The 16,931-nt window shown below is 42.5% G+C and overlaps 1 protein-coding gene across 3 annotated transcripts in view; it reads left to right on the plus strand.

Annotated features, from left to right (window-relative positions):
* Nucleotides 1-16,931, plus strand: part of PAK5 (p21 (RAC1) activated kinase 5) — a 287,427-nt gene that overhangs the window by 193,285 nt on the left and 77,211 nt on the right. For all 3 annotated transcript variants that reach the window (XM_081097391.1, XM_081097390.1, XM_081097389.1), the window contains exon 3: nucleotides 12,180-12,394. In XM_081097391.1, the coding sequence (XP_080953517.1) occupies nucleotides 12,191-12,394 (204 nt within the window). In that variant the 5' untranslated portion in view covers nucleotides 12,180-12,190. The remainder of the gene's footprint in view (nucleotides 1-12,179; nucleotides 12,395-16,931) is intronic.

Genomic DNA, 16,931 nt, shown 5'->3' on the forward strand with positions numbered 1-16,931 from the left:
TTTGAAAGTGGAGGAAGGGTCCAAAGCCAAGGAATGCAGGCGGCCTCTAGAAACTGGAAAAGGTGAGGATTGGGTTCTCCCTAAGAGCCTCTGGGGAGCTATGCTGATGACTTGATATTCACCCAGTGAGAGCCATGACAGACTTCTGAACTTTAGAATGTATAATAATAAAAGGGAAATATGGTAATTAGACCACACGGCCAAATGACCTTCTGGAGGTCCAGACGTCCTTCCTGACAAAGCTGGGGCCCGAGGGAAACCAGCCCGGGTCCCGGGTGCCTGCCAGCGAATGGAGGAGGGAAGCCCAGCTCCTGGGTGCCAGAGGGAAGCTGGTGCTGGCAGCCAGGGTAAGGAAGGTCTACTCTTGCACGAATTTTCATGCATAGGGCCTCTAGTTGTACTGTAATAAATTATGTTGTCTACACAGCTACATTTGTCATAATTTGTTACAGCAGCAGTAGAAAACTAATACAGTGGGAATTCTGACAGATATATAGATGTAGTGGACATTTGGGGAGCAGAATGGACAGGATTTGGCAGTGATTGGATGTGCAGAATCATAGAGAAGGTGAAGTCAAAGTGGAGTCCCAGAATTGGCTTCAGCAATTTGATGCAACATGGCCTTTACAGTAAGATTGAGATATCTAGAGAAAGAACAGGTGGAACAAGTAGGAAGATCATGATTCAATTTTTGCAGATGCTGAGTTTCAAAAGTGGAAAGAATCCAAGAGGAGACCAATCTGAAGCTCAGGAGGGGAGTCTGGGCTGTATCTCGATATCTGGGTCATTGGCATGAGGAGGAACTGAACTTGTGCTATAGGATAAGGCCTGGTGAAGTAGGACCGTTGTAACATTTAACACATTTTTATTCAATTGTTTTTTAAATTTATTTTTATTGTTGAGAGTATTATAGATGTCTCCTATTTCCCCATCTTAACCCTCCTTCAACCAGCTCCCACCCCATCCCAGATCTTCACCACACTATTGTCTGTGTCCATGGGCTATGCTAATCTATACTAATAAAGAGCTAATATGCTAATGGTCGGGACACTGTAACAGGTAACGACCAGACCCTTTAGCATATTAGTTGGGGTGTTGCTCTGGAGATGGGGCGTAAGCGGGGAGGCAGCCGGAGGAGGAGGGACCATCCGTGCTGGGGAGCCAGGGGTGAGAGCCCATAGCACCCCTCTCACCAGTCCTTCGCCACCTACCGCGGCCCACCTGCCAGGGGAAGGAGCACAGTGCAGCAGGCATAAATATGTAAAACAACAAATAATCTCTCTTTTCTCTCTCTCCCTCTCACCCCCCTCCCTCTCCCCACCCTCCTTCCCTTCCTCTTTCTCTCTAAAACCAATAAATGAAAATTTAAAAAAAAAAAAAGAAGCAATGAAGCAAGGAGTCAAGATTGAAGGCTGAGTTCAAATCCAAAGGATAGAAATCAGAAGCCAGAGACAAATACACAATAGGAGAAAAGGGCTCTAGCTGTTGAGAAGACAGGTGCAGCTGGATCACAAGTGTGTGCCATACAAATACAAATACCAGGTACAAGAGTGACCTTTACTGGTCCATCATGCTTTGAAGCAGGTTTTCTGGAGTGGGAAGCACCTGGTTCGAACCAGTGACTAACCCAGGGGTGGGCAAACTTTTTGACTCGAGGACCACAATGGGTTCTTAAACTGGACCGGAGGGCCGGAACAAAAGCATGGATGGAGTGTTTGTGTGAACTAATATAAATTCAAAGTAAACATCATTACATAAAAGGGTACGGTCTTTTTTTTTTTTTTAGTTTTATTCATTTCAAACGGGCTGTAGTTTGCCCATGGCTGGACTAACCCATGGGTGATGTTCAGGGGCCATAAAGGGAAACCAGGTCATTTACATCTTTTTGGATATGATGACATTATTTTTCTTAGAAAACAACTTCATTTTTAGGTTATATTATGAACCGATCTGAGGTGTTTAATGTTTACTCTGAATCCCAAATGTGTGATGTATCCTGTATAATAAAGAGGTAATATGCAAGTTGACTGTCATGCCCTTGCACAAAATAGCCACCCTCATGTGGTCAAAGATGGCTGTCCCCATGTGGTCACAAGATGACTGCCACAAGATGGCCGGCAGGGGAGGGCAGTTGTGGGCAATCAGGCTATCAGGGAAGGGCAGTTGGGGAGGACCAGGCTTGCAGGGGAGGGCAGTTAGGGGTGACCGGGCCAGCAGGGGAGGGCAGTTGGGGGCAATCGGGCCAGGAGGGGAGCAGTTAGGTATTGATCAGGTTGGCAGGGGAGTGGTTGGGGCGTGATCAGCCTGGCAGGCAGAAGCAGTTAGGGGCAATCAGGCAGGTAGGCAGGCGAGAGGTTGAGAGCCAGCAGTCCCGGATTGTGAGAGGGATGTTCGACTGCTGGTTTAGGGATCGGGCCTAAACCAACAGTTGGACATCCCCTGAGGGGTTCCAGATTGGAGAGGGTGCAGGCTGGGCTGAGGGACAACGCTCCCCCCCCCAACCCCCAGTGTACGAATTTTGTGCACCAAGCCTCTAGTATTATATATTACCTAAAAGCAACATAACTAAAAGCCTGGTGAATTTTTTGTTCCTGATTCTGAGACTATGATAGATGTATATCCGAGCAATGACATCTCAACAAGGAGGCAGTGTGGTTGATGCCATCCCCACTGCAGTACAGTTCCTCAGAGTCATCTTTCTTCTACCAATGACAGGCCTATCATTAAACCTAAATTATCTGAATACAAGAAGGTATTTCAGAAGTACTTAAATATCCATTATTACATTTACCACATCCTTCGAAATAGATCTGAGGGTAAGAAAAGAAAAATCTCCTCATGAGGGAGTCAGTGAGAAAAGAATCACTCCTGAGGTGTACATTAAAGGCACCACTTTTAGTTCTGTGCTCATATTCTAAGAAGCCAGCTGTCCAGCTAGCTAAAAACTTTACTAGTCTAGTACTTGCATCTAGACTATAGAAGTAATTATAAGGCTTACCCCTAAGTTGTTGTCAGTGCCAAAGCTTAGTGATTTGAAGGTGAGAGGGAATATGAACAGAATGATTGTCTACTAGACTAGCTCCAGCTCTGTTCATCTGGTCTCTGTCCCATCCCATCCTAAACATGGCCCCTCTCTGCCAAATATTTCCTCCCATGCACTCAAAGCTCCTGAAGTATGTCAACCTAAGAAACATCTAAACCTGTAGATAATTTTTATGAGTTTATTTGAGCCAAATTGATGGCATACTTTGGGTAACAAGATCTCAAATGCTCTGGAGAGTAACTGGTATGCAGTTTCTTTTATGCATCTGAAATTAAAGAGGTGACATAAGGAAGATTACATGAAGGTGGGAGAAAGCAAGGCAGGATAGAACTACAGGTTAATTAAGATTATAGACTCTCTTGCCCTGGCTGGTTTGGTTCAGTGAATAGAGCGTCAGACTGCAGACTGAAGGGTTCCGTATTTGATTGTGGTCAGGGGCATGTGCCTTGGTTGCAGGCTCCTCCCCAGTCCAGGCCCTGGTTGGAGGCAACCAATTGATGTGTTTCTCTCACATTGATTTTCTCTTTGTCTCTCCCTCTCTCTTCCACTCTCTCTAAAAATCAATGGAAAAATATCCTCGGGTGAATATTAAAAAAAAAAAAAGATTATAAACTCTTTTGAGGTTGTCCATTTTGGGAGGGATCTGAAAAGAGACATTTTCAAAGATGTGTTAACCTAGAGGCACAGCAACAATGTATACAATTTACTTGAGGCAAAGATAAGCCCTTAATAAAGAAGTTATGCCTGGGGCATGGCTGCCACATAATGGCCTGCCCAGTTGGGAATTTATTATTAGATCACCCCAGGAGGTTACTTTTCAGAGAAATCCTTTTATACCCATGAGTATATCCTTATTCTTATTAGTATTATTATAAACTGTGCTCAACATAAAATTCACCATTTAACCATTTTTAAGTGTGCAGTTCAATGGCATTAAGTATACATACATTGTTGTGCAACCATCACCACCATCCATCTTCAGAACCTTTTCATTTTCCCAAACTGAAACTCATTGAACAGTAAGTCCCCACTTCTTCCTCCTTCCAGCCTCTGGCAATACCATTCTCCTTTCTGTCTCTATGACTCAGCTGAGTTACACCCCTCCATGAATTTGACTACTTTAGATACTTCATATAAGTAGAATCATACAATATTTGTCCCTTTGTGTCTGATTATTTTACTTAGCATAGTATCTTAAAGACTCATCCATGTTGTAGCATGTGTCCCAGATATTTTTTGATAATTTCGAGTACACTGGAAAGCTAATACCTTTGAATTTATATACCGTAGCCCAAACTCCATTCAAAATCCCTGATGAGCATGCCAACATTGGGAAAAGTACAGATATTTCCCATCAGTGTATCACTGCTCTTACTAACTATTCCAACACTATAAATTAATAAGGAATGCCAGAAGTCTTAAAAATATGTAGTTACCAGGCATTTATATAAGAAGGTAGCCTTTGAGCAAGAAAGTTGAAAATGGAATTCAGAGTCCTGAAATTGACTTCTTGAGGAGAAAAAAAAATGCTAGTTGCTATTTTCCGGGCCAGTAAGCATGTTGCAGTCAGGAGGAGTTTTAATATCTACCTGAAAACCACTTCATTTTCTGTGTAAACATGAAGAACGTTCTTATCAGTTCTCCCCCCACATGCTTGTGATGGTGAATATTATGTGTCAACTTGACTGGCCAAGGGATGCCCAGATAGATGTTAAACATTATTACTGTGTGTGTCTGTGAGGATGTTTCTAGAAGAGACTGGCATTTGATTTGGTGAACTGAATAAAGCAGATGACACTCCCCGTCATGGGTGGGCATCCTCTGATTCCTTGGAGGGCCCAAATAGAACAAAAAGAGAAAGGAAAGATGAATTTGCTCTCTCCCTGCTTGAACTGAGACATCCGTCCTCTGCCCTTGGACTTTGATGCTCCTGGTTCTCATGTTTTCAGACTCAGAACCAAACTGACACCATTACCCTAATTCTCAGACCTATGGTCTCAGCTGAATTAACTACTATCTTTTCTGGTTCTCCAGATGGTAGATGGCAGATCATGGGACATCTTGGCCAACATAACCACATTAGCCAATTCCTGTACTAAGTCCTGTTGGCTGTGTTTCTTGGAAGAACCCTGACTTATACAATGCTTATCCCATAAGCTGAGGACCTGTGGCTAGGAGACATTCCAGAGCAGGGGTGGGCAAACTTTTTGACTCGAGGGTCACAATGGGTTCTTAAACTGGACCCGAGGCCGGAACAAAAGCATGGATGGAGTGTTTGTGTCAACTAATATAAATTCAAAGTAAACATCATTACATAAAAGGGTACGGTCTTTTTTTCAATAGTTTTATTCATTTCAAATGGGCAGGATCCGGCCCGCGGGCCGTAGTTTGCCCACGGCTGTTCTAGAGAGTCGAGGAATAGGGGACATTTGTTTATGTTTTACCTGTCATATGCAGTTTCTTTCCATGCCTCCATCTGCTCATCCAATTACAAATCCCTTTCAGTGGATTTAGCGGCCACAGAATTAGGTAAGTTTGAAAACACTCAAAACCTATAGCAAGTAATATAGAATAGAACAAGGGTGAAAAGGGTACAGGATTAGAAATCTACCTATTATTCTAATGAACCTTAATGAACATTCAGACTTTCAACTGCCACTTCTCACCAAAATGGGCTAGTGCCATTTGGAAACTGCAATCGTCATCTGAACATCAATCTATTGGATGGATTTTTAGTTTTATTTTAATATATTAGTATTCTGATGTATGTTAATTTTAACAAGTGCTTTGCTTTCATTGATTTGAAAATATTTTAGGACACAAAAATACCACAGATGGTTTACAAAACAAGTGTAAGAAATCTTGTGGTTCCCTGACCTGCCCCGTGATAACTCCAAGTTCTGCTTTCCAGAAGCCACCATATGCTTTTTTAGTTTGGGCCCTTTTTCCCCCCATTTTTTTTACATATGGGCCCAAGTATATGTACACAGCTATATAAAATTTAGGACTCTCCACCCTTTTATTTTCTGCTGCAATAGATAGAATTTAGTTTTATTATGTTATCTGTCCACTTTCTCTATCTTTTCAATATAATTCTTTTGGCTATTTTTGGTTATAGCAGTAAATGGTCCTTATATTTTGTGATTTTTGTCACTGCTTACTGATGAGCCAAGAATTATATTATGATTATGTTGTCTTTCTATTCCAGTTTTTGGTTTTCTCAAAGTTTGTCTTTTCCTTTTTGTTGTAATGGGCTTCTTTAGAATAATCCTTTTTTTTTTTTTAAGGGTTTACATCTTGCAAGGTGTCATGTATTTTTGTTGTTGTTCACCTTCAAATTCCTGCTGCTTTGTGATGTCATACAGGCTCTGGGAACCCCCTGCCCACCCACCCAACCAGCCTACCTGTGCATCCCAGACTGGTTCCAAGTACACGATTATTAATTTTGCCTAAAATTCACTGAAAGTGAATGTAATCTCATACTGATAATGCAACCTAACAGTCAATACCAGCCCTTAAGAACCAAGTCTGGAGTTAGGTAGACTTGGATTCCAACCCATTTCTGCCATCTGTTAACCATGCCACCTTGGGAAATAGAATCATTTAACCTCTCTAAGCTTCATTCCCAGCACTTGTAAAACAAAGGCAACACCTCCCAGAGTGGGCATGAGGCAGTGCAGTAAGAAGCTTGGAAAATTCCTTGGCAAGTGGAATGGGGAAACTTAGGCAGATACTGAACAAACTGTCCCAGCAATTTATAACCAGATACAGAAGGTCATCAGGGCAGAAGCCCCAGGTGCCTAGCAATAGGCAAAATTGGAGCCAGGCCTCAACCCCAGGTGGCCTTTCCTCCCCTGGCATATCACTGGCCATCTGGTTTGGACCCCTTGACCTTTTTCTCCCTAGAGATAATATCTAGGCCTCAGTTGTATTTCAGCTCCAGGCCCAGAAAAGCAGCAAAACCAGGTTGGTGACACCAGGACCAACTGCTATGACTAATGACCCCTTCCCCTGACGCCGACCTATCAGGGGCAACCATGATCCTGAAAGGATACCCCTAGAAAAGCTGATGAATATTCTAGGGAGATCCTTCCCTAAGACCTCCCCTGAATGCCCAGCCTTTAAGACCCTCAAGATGAAAGACCCAGTGTGCCCTCCCTCCCAGGAGCAGGTCCCTGCCTTTTCCTTTCTCCTCTTCTTTCCGTACTGGCATGCATTACCTAAACTCTAAGGGACCTCATGAGACTTGCAACCAGGGGAGCAATGGGCAGCAGCAGATTGTCCTGAGCTAACCCCCTGAATCTGTCTCCAAGGCCCCCTTTCTCTAGCCCTGCAGTGAGCTGACAGCAGCCTCACCTTGGCTCACTTCTTTTCCATAAGGTTTCTAGAGCCAAAGCAGCCCTGCCGAGGCTCCCTCCTATTTCTTGTTCTATCCTAGGCCCTTCCTGTCCCCAGCTTTACTAAATGTCCTCACAAAATCACCTGGGCGTGTGTTGTGAAATCTTTCCTGCACAAAGAACTCACACACTACTGGCTAGTCTTAGGCAGATCCGCTCTAGGCCGGTCCCTGTTCAATAACAGTCAGAATATAAGAGAATGGCAATCACACATAGCCTAGACAATCTCTGATTCCAGAAAATACTTTCTTTATTTTGGCTAGAATTTTTATTGTTGATGTTGTTTTCAAAGGACTTCTTCTTCTATTTTCTTACTTAGTGTTTCTAACTAGGCAAATTTGGAATGATCTCCATTTATAGAGGAGGACTCTCCATCTCAGAGAGGCTGCCAGGCTCTCAGGCGTGCCACACAGCAGAAGGGGAGGTATTCAAGGCAGCAAGCCTGGAGGAGTGCACAAGCCTGTTCTCAGGGTGTGGACTGCCTGAGCCCGAATCCCTTTTCAGCTTCTTCCTACTTGGGTGAACTTGGGCACATTCCTTAACATCCTTGGGCCTCAGTTTCCTTATCTGTATAGTGGGAATAATAGTCTTTGCTATGTAATCCCAGTAAAGAGAATATGCAAGTGTTCATATATAGAACAGTGGCTGGCACATAATTAGCCCTAAGAAAGTGTAGTTTAAGGAACATTTTCTGGTCCCTAGTATGGCACTGTGCCACCACCACAAAGCATCTGACAAACAGTCCCACAGGCACTCTTCTCCTCCTTGCTAGCTCACTATCCCACCCAACAGACCTGAATTGGGGGATGCCATACGCAGAGCTTTTAGAGTAGGTGTGTGCTTAAATTAAGGCAGGACCACCTGCTAAGCAGGGTCAAAAGCTGGGTTGTCCCTGTGAAAGCAGGTTTAGGGCTGAGATGACAGTGAAATTTCAGAGCATTGCGTTGGAGTCTGAGAATTTGGATTTCCTTCAGACTCGTCCAAGATACACCTTCCACACGAGAACATGTAGGGATCAAAATCACTTCTCAACACAGTGTGTGCCCTGAGTTTTGCAAGAGACTTTCAGAAGCATGAATATGGGGGTTCTCTTTACTATCTTCCTCTAAGAATGTAACTCATGTGTAAGACTTAGAGAAGTTTCATAAAGGAAATTTATGTAACCTATTGTTTCCCAAATTTATTTGAGTAAGGGATCAATCCCCTCCCTCCCAATTCCCCTTTCAGAGAGTTAGGTAGTGCTGATTCACATTAGCAGGTGCATGCTCACACGTGTGTTTAATAATGAAACCAGAGGATTAGACAATAGTAGATATTAAGTCCTGAAATGCCCAATCTTAAAGCCTATGGCAGGTTTTCTGTACTAAGCAGTGTCTACTGTTGAAAGTAAGAAATGTCAAACCTTAGAGTATTTTTCTGAATTTATTTGAGCCAAACTGACAATTCCCAGGAAGCAAAACCTCAACAAATTGAGGAAACTCTCCAGAGAATGGAAGTTTTGCACCTTATTTATACATCACAATCAAAGAAGGAGGCATAAGGAAGGTTACATGAAATTCATTGGCGGTAGACTAGGGAGGCGGGATAAAGACAAGCAGGGAAATCTCTGAGATTGGACAAGAAGTAATGATAGGCACATAACTCTTCTACATTGGTGGGTACAGTATAGTTAACAGCTAGCATTTACAGCACATAGAGATGGTTTGCAGAGAACACGGTAACAATGAGGGATTCTGTGCTCTGCTGGGAGATTCTGCCCCAGGAGGCTGACTTCCAAAGGTATATTATTTTAGATGCAATATGACAATAGGCTCAGTTAGGTAGAGATCAACTTTTGTCAAGGAAAGTACTGGCCTAGGCCATGACTGCCCACCATGACTCGCTTTTAGTTAGGAAGTTTTCATTTCAGACCATGTGGTTAGTTTAGGTCTCTGAGTGTGTGAGGCTGCCATGCTGGCCTGCTTTGAGCTTGTCAGGGTTAGTATGTGGCACCTTTTCCATCCACACTATCAAATGGTTCTGGAGGGTCTGCTGGAACTCAGGAGCGGGATGAGGTATTCCATGCCCTGGGTTTGCATGGATACTAAACAGCAAGGGTCTTCTGTTCTGTGTTACGGGTTCTCCTCCAGCCTTCCCTGCTCAGTGACAGAGGTCTACTGAGTCTCAGAAAAATGGTCAACATGTCCAGAGAGACACAAGATGAGCCAAGAAGCCTCCAGAACCTCACAGTTCCCTTGTTAGAGCCAACCTGTATTTCTAGGGGAGCAGGGTTTTCTAGGAAGGACAGGGATGTGTCCAGTAGAGAAGGCAGATGCAGGGCAGCAACACGTCGCCCAGTGGTGAAGAGCAGGTACTTGGAGGTTCTGAGTGTCCGGCTTTGCCAGTGTCTAACCCGGGCTCTGAGCTTCTGTAAGATGGAGATATGATAGTAACACCTCTTGTGCAGAAAAGAGTTGACACAGCCGGCCCGGGACTGCTAGCTAAGAAACACCTATTTGCTTGGTGGGCCCTTGGCTGGCATTGGGGAACTTGGGGTTAGGAGGGGAGGGCTCCCATCATTCCCCGATAAGAATGGCTCACTGAGGCTGAACAGTTTCTGCAGACTGTACAGTTTATGCTGAACCCCTGCTTTCCTTCTGGAGTCTGAAGTTTTGGCACAGACCAGGCAGACGGTGCCTATGTGACACGTCCCCAGTTAAGTCCTCAGCACCTAGCCCAGTGATGGCGAACCTATGACACGCGTATCAGAGGTAACACGCGAACTCATTTTTTTGGTTGATTTTTCTTTGTTAAATGGCATTTAAATATATAAAATAAATATCAAAAATATAAGTCTTTGTTTTACTATGGTTTCAAATATCAAAAAATTTCTATGTGACATGGCAGCAGAGTTAAGTTAGGGTTTTTCAAAAGGCTGACACGCCGAGCTCAAAAGATTCGCCATCACGGACCTAGCCTCTATGAGCTTCCCTGGCAGACCTCACTCCACACGTGCTGTCACCATTCAGGCCTGGAGGCATTAATCCCGTCCCGTGTGAGTCCACGGAAGAGGACCCTTGCGAGCTGTGCCTGCCTCCCTCCAGACTTGTCCCACACACCCTTTCCCATCACCGGTTTTGCTCTGTGTCCTTTCACTGTAATAAATCACAGCCATGAACATGACCATACGCTGGGTCCTGTGAGTTCTCTGAGCAAATGAAACCTGGGTGGTGTTGGGGACCCCAAATCAAGGGCTGTGGTGAATTTTTCAGTGAGGTCATACGCACTGAACATTTCGCACCATGCCAGGGACAGGCAGAGCCACATCAGAGAGAAGGAAGCATCCCCCAAGCAGGTCTTCACTGCCCTGCCATGTGTCCCTCTGCCCTGCTAAAAAGCACCAGGACTTTGTCCACCTTTCCCCTGAGTGTGGGGTCCTCACTGCTCTCAGAGTAATGGCCATCCCTGGGGGCTGCCACTACAGCGTGGAGAGTCTCTCTCTGCATTTAGTGTGAGCTTCACAGGATTGTTGCTGTAGGAGTTGGAACTGTTGTATATTTTCCTTTTCACTTGCTTCCTCTATAACTCTTTAACTCAAACTTATTGGACTGTTGAACGGTATTTGTTAGCATTTAGGTTTCAGGTGGATAGGATCACAGGATGCAACATAGGTAAATTAATTCAGCTGTGGGTGTCCTCACTACAAGTGTCTTCTTGAAAAACAAGATCAATATTAATTCATTAATATTTTCTTTTTTATACTCTCACTTGAATGGCATAGCAACCACTGGGAAATTCATAATCAGGAAGGGGATAGTAAGGCATTTCTGTTCTGGTTCTAAAATCACTTGGCTTAGCATTTTCAGTGCTTGCTCGGGTATGAATGCGTGCAAAAGAACTCTTCTAAAATGATTTTTCTAAATTGTTGTTTTAAAAAAGATTGTCATAAAGTTTACTTAAATGTCAAGTGGACTCAGCCAACACATGACCAAATTATATTTTCCAATTTATTTTTATTTTCACTAAATACACGGAGAGATGGTATGCAGAGCCACTTGCTTATTTGGTATAATTTCCTGGCCACTAAAAACATTGCAGGCCCTCAACCACCGTGCCAGGAGTGTGATAGCCAAGACTCTTCTGAGGTAACATGATTGCATAATAGCTAATATAGCTACTGGATTGGACGTTGTTACCTGAGACTGTGAAGCAGCAAAAACAAAGAGAAAAATGGGATAATAATCAGGTTTTTGCATTCTTCCGACAGTTAGCTTTTTCCCATGCAACAATTTACTCCAAAGTATAATGACCTAAAGCAAAGCCACTTATTTGTGCCCTGATTCTGTAGGTCGGTACTTTGAGTCCAGCTCGTCTGGGTGGTTCTTCTGCTGGTTTGCGTGGGCTACTAGTGGCCAGCTGCTGCCCCCCGGGCTGGTGGCTGCTGGCCTGACAGGTGCCTGGGCCACATGGTCTGTCATCTCCCACAGGATGACCTGTCTCTCATGCTGGCAAGGGCTCCCAGAACAGCAGGAGGGAAAGCCCCCAAGTGCAAGCACGTTTCATCCTAGTGTCACTGTGGTTTCAGTTGTCCCATGGGCTACAGCAAGTTACATGCCCTGAAAACCCAACTTTCATTATTTTGTAGCTGGTATATAGAGGAACTACTGAAAAGATGTAACTCTGGACAAATTAATCATTTCCCTGTGGTCTTCTGCTGGCAACAGATAAACAGCTGCCTCTTTTCTGTTTGCCTTCCTCAGGTCTTTGCATCATGTTTGGAAAGAAAAAGAAAAAGATTGAAATATCTGGTCCGTCCAACTTTGAACACAGGGTTCACACAGGGTTTGACCCACAGGAACAGAAATTCACCGGCCTGCCACAGCAGTGGCATAGTCTGTTGGCAGACACGGCCAACAGGCCGAAGCCCATGGTGGACCCGTCATGCATCACACCCATCCAGCTGGCTCCCATGAAGGTATGACGAGGATTTGGCTTTAAGTTGACTTAAGAAGCAGGTTGTCACTTGATGAAGCGTCTCATCTTTAAAGGCAAAGTATAAGATGCCTACGCAGTGTATTTGTTTTTAAATATCCACAGATTAGCCATAATCATTTTTCAATGATTATAATGCTCACCACTTACTGTAAATTGCAGCACATGCAAAGGATCCTCAGCTTTTACATGTGAGATCTTTTTTTAAATCAGACACATAAAATACAATCACAAAATCGGAAATGTTTATTGCACTTCAAGTGATGTTTGCTAATCTTTATATTGAAGAATATTACCCACCCCTTCTGGTAAATATTGGCAATAACTTTTGATTAAACATTATATTAGACAATCTTTTGTTGTTTTGCATTTGCCCTCCAAATGTTTGAATTCTTATATAAAATTTAGTATTAACGTATTTTAAAATAAATAATTTTATACATATGCATATATACACACGTGCATAGATATACACATATACAAGTTTTATATATGTAATCATATATATTTGCATATGTATGCATACATATATGTTCAAATTTGTTGCTATACTTTAAGAAATAGCTATTTTAAATAAAAGTGAATCATTTGAGTTATGGAATAAGATATAATTACCCTAAAGAAATGGCTAGTAGATTTTTGGCAAGAAATTGTCATGAAAATAATTGTGTTAAAGCAGAACTCAGATCCAATAAATTTCAGGTACATTAAGTTTCTACAGAGAAAATGCAGCCTTGCAGTTTTCTTCTGTACTTCAGAATAAGAATTCCATAGATCATCAAGTAATTGCCCCAAAAACTCCCTAGGGTAGTTAAACATTTCTGAATTTTTCATTATGCTATCCCAACAGATCAGATTCTATTCTATATCTCTTGCTCATTATATTAGTAGACATCTGAGCAACATGAATACCTTATTCTATGTTAACATGACTATTGACTAGATTGTATTTAAATGATAGGCAAATCAAAGGTGGATGCATTCTTTTAAAGGATGCAAAGTAGGATCATAGTTAATAAATTATGGGAAAAGCTTATTTATAAGGTGTCATCTGAGCTGACTAAATTAGAATTGCAATTCCATTATTTGTGCACCATCTTGGTCATTCTGCTCTGGTATTGAATATGTGAGTATGTTCTACCTAAAGATCAATGCAGAGTCTTCTGATTCTGTATCTTGTAAATTTCATTTTCTGATAGGGTTTTGAAACTTTTTAAGCCAGATAAATGTAAAATATACAAAGATGGATATTTGAAAAGATAAATCTTTAGGAACAAAAAGGACCTTCCATTTTAAACAGGTGTTGATTGAGAGTTAATAGAAACTGACTAATTAACCAACTCTACTGGTTAATAATAGGAAATATCTTACTATTGGAGCATATCGCAACCCCCCCCCCCCCCCAAGAGAAGGCTCATGCTTACTTAATGACCACATAATAGGGTGGGCCACATATGAAAAGAAGTAGGGATTGGAGAGAATTTCCTTTTTTGGTTTCATTAGTTTTCTCATATCCCAAGTTTTTATAAAAACTAGAAAATGGAGTGTTCAATATACCCAGAAAAGTCCTCTGCTCTTGGTCATCATGATAAAGGAAAAATGCCCAAATAACTACCTTGAGTACAGTTATCATTTGATGGGGAACATTCTAGAAGGATAGAACATTCTAGAGTATTAGGGTAACATTCTAGCTGAAGGCCCAGGATAAGTGCTCTCTTTTAGAGAGCATGTTTATTATTGGGTGAGGACAGGGTATCATTTATTTCACCATGGTTTTTCACTTGTCCAGGCCATAACAGGTCCTGGCGAGCAGTGAAGGAGGAAGCTCAGTGATAATCCACCGTGCTCAGTGGATGTAGTACTTAAAAGGACCATTTAGCTCATTTTTTCCATCTTCTGGATGAGCTGGCTTATTGTCCTCTATGACAGAATTTAAAAGCCCCACTGAGAGTTGGAGCAAGGTTTGCTAAGTACTGAGTTCCTGAGCCCCATGATGCTCTTACTCACTTTATCGCTTTCTACCCCTAATGCCAAATGTGTGAGCATCCAGTCCGTATGACATGAAAATATTTGTTATAGATGCTTAAATGCCATCTGGGGGATGACTGGAAAATACATCTTGAGTATAGATCCAGTCCTGTATTTCTGCAAATGAGACTTCAGACACAGTTTTTACCTGTGAAAAAAAAAATAAAACCGCCGGAACTGGTTTGGCTCAGTGGATAGAGCGTCGGCCTGTGGACTGAAGGGTCCCAGGTTCGATTCCGGTCAAGGGCATGTACCTGGGTTGTGGGCACTTCCCCAGTGGGGGATGTGCAGGAGGCAGCTGATCGATGTTTCTCTCTCATCGATGTTTCTAACTCTCTATCTCTCTCTCTTCCTCTCTGTAAAAAATCAATAAAATATATTTAAAAAATAAAATAAAATAAAACCAAACAAGAAATGACAAACAATGGGCATCTAGGTTGAAATTCCCCCAGAAAGAGTAGAGTTACTCAAATGCTTTTAACTGTACCTCATACTCTCACCAAACTTCTTCAGACTGGTCCTCTCTCTCTCTCCAAATCCCATGAGTGCAGTTAGCACTGTTGGCAGCTCTTGGACACATTGGTGATTCCAGAGAATCCTATTGACTCGATCAGCCTCTTAGAAAAGGGAAAGTAAAATGTTTAAGGGGCCAAAGTATACAATGTAGATTGGATGATCCCACTGTTTGGAAGTGTCTTCTCTGGAGAAATTGTCCAAGTCACTGAGAATTACATATTATAAACCATGCAGAATATGTATCAGAAGCTAGAACAATCATTGAAATAAGAAGCTATGAATGAATCAACAGAAAGGAGTATACACATAAAACTGTGCAGATTTAAAGCCATTTTGGCACAGTTATTTAAGTTAAGTAGAACCAACAATTCTAATTTGGTCCAGTTGTCCTTATTTAAAAGGAACAAGGAGCTCTAGATGGTTTGGCTCAGTGGATAGAGCGTCGGCCTGAGGACTGAAGGGTCCCAGGTTAAATTCCGGTCAAGGGCATATGCCTTGGTTGCAGGCACATCCCCAGTAGGGGGTGTACAGGAGGCAGCTGGTCGTTGTTTATCTCTCATATCGATGTTTCCAACTCTCTATCTCTCTCCCTTCCTCTCTGTAAAAAATCAATAAAATATATTTAAAAAAAATAAAATAAAATGAAAGGAACAAGGAAAAATGAGACAAGAGATCATGACATAAAAGCAGTCAATGGAAGAAGGGTACAATTCCGTATGTCTTGGCCAAATGCCAGTTTTCCAATATTTGTGAGCTTCAGACAGGCTGGTTCTGAATGGAAATCTGCGATTGTAACCAACTCTTTCTTCTATATTGACTTGGGTTTTCAGCTGTTCCTATTCAGAATTTTCTTTAAATTGCATGCCATATGACTTTATTTTGTAGTTGTGGAGGACTCAGGGCCTTCTGCAGAGTCTTTCATTATGCACGTGATCCATAGTTTTCTCAAGTGAAGTAGGCAGAGCATTTAAACAGGAAGTGTCAATGAAAGTGTGCACCAAGAAGCAAATGAGTAAATGCCCAAATGTGTGCTGCTCACCTGTCTCCAGGGTGGCCTGGCCGCTCCTTGGGCTGATGGTATGTGAAGTTAAACAGCAAACCTCCAGATCACAAGCTTCTCTCCCGACTTCTGTTGGTTTCTCCCTGAGTGGCCTGTCCTGACCTCCTGTCAGCTGAACTTGTTAAATGAGGATGGTGGTGCTTTGATAACTGGAAAATTCTATATAAAGGGAGATGATAGTGTCAGGAGTGCCTTATTTGCCCCAGCGCTTCTCCACTGGCAGGGGTGACCTAACTGAAAATAACCCTTCTAAATAAAAAGAAAAAGCATGAGGCTCTCTCTGTGACTCCCACACATGCGTGGAACTTGAAAGATTTAATTTTACTCTCATTTAGCATCTTTTAGAAATTGGGGCACTAAGATGGCCACTGTAGGCTTCTTTGTGGCACTGTCAAATCCTAGAATTTTTATCATTTTTGTCTTGTATTAGTAAATATAAGCATTATATTGTTGCCTCTGTATAAACTAGTGAGAAGGCAATTCATCAATACTTTGATCACTTTCAAGCAGCACATCACTGTCCAAGTGTTTGAATGCTCCTGCTATTACCAATAACATTAAAACTTCCATGAAAACAAAACTGTGCCTGAGATGGCATGAATCTAAGCATTTTCTACCATCACATAATCCACTTCCTTTTGAGAATCTTTGTATTAGTTTTTCATTGCTGCATAACAAATTACCACAAACCTCATGGCTTAAAGGAATACGCATTTATTATCTCACAGTTTCCCTGAGTCTGGAGTGGAGGCTGGCTTAACTGGGTCCCTCTGCTCAAGGGCTCCCAGACTGCCATCAGCTGGGCTGCATTGCCCTCTGGAGGCGTGACTGGGGAAGCATCCACTTCCCAGCTCCTCTAGGCTGTGGGCGGAATTCACTTCCTCTCTGTGGAACTCAGAGTAGCTTGCTTCTTCAA

This window comes from Myotis nattereri (assembly GCF_964212035.1).
Source record: "Myotis nattereri genome assembly, chromosome: 8".
Taxonomy (NCBI): domain Eukaryota; kingdom Metazoa; phylum Chordata; class Mammalia; order Chiroptera; family Vespertilionidae; genus Myotis; species Myotis nattereri.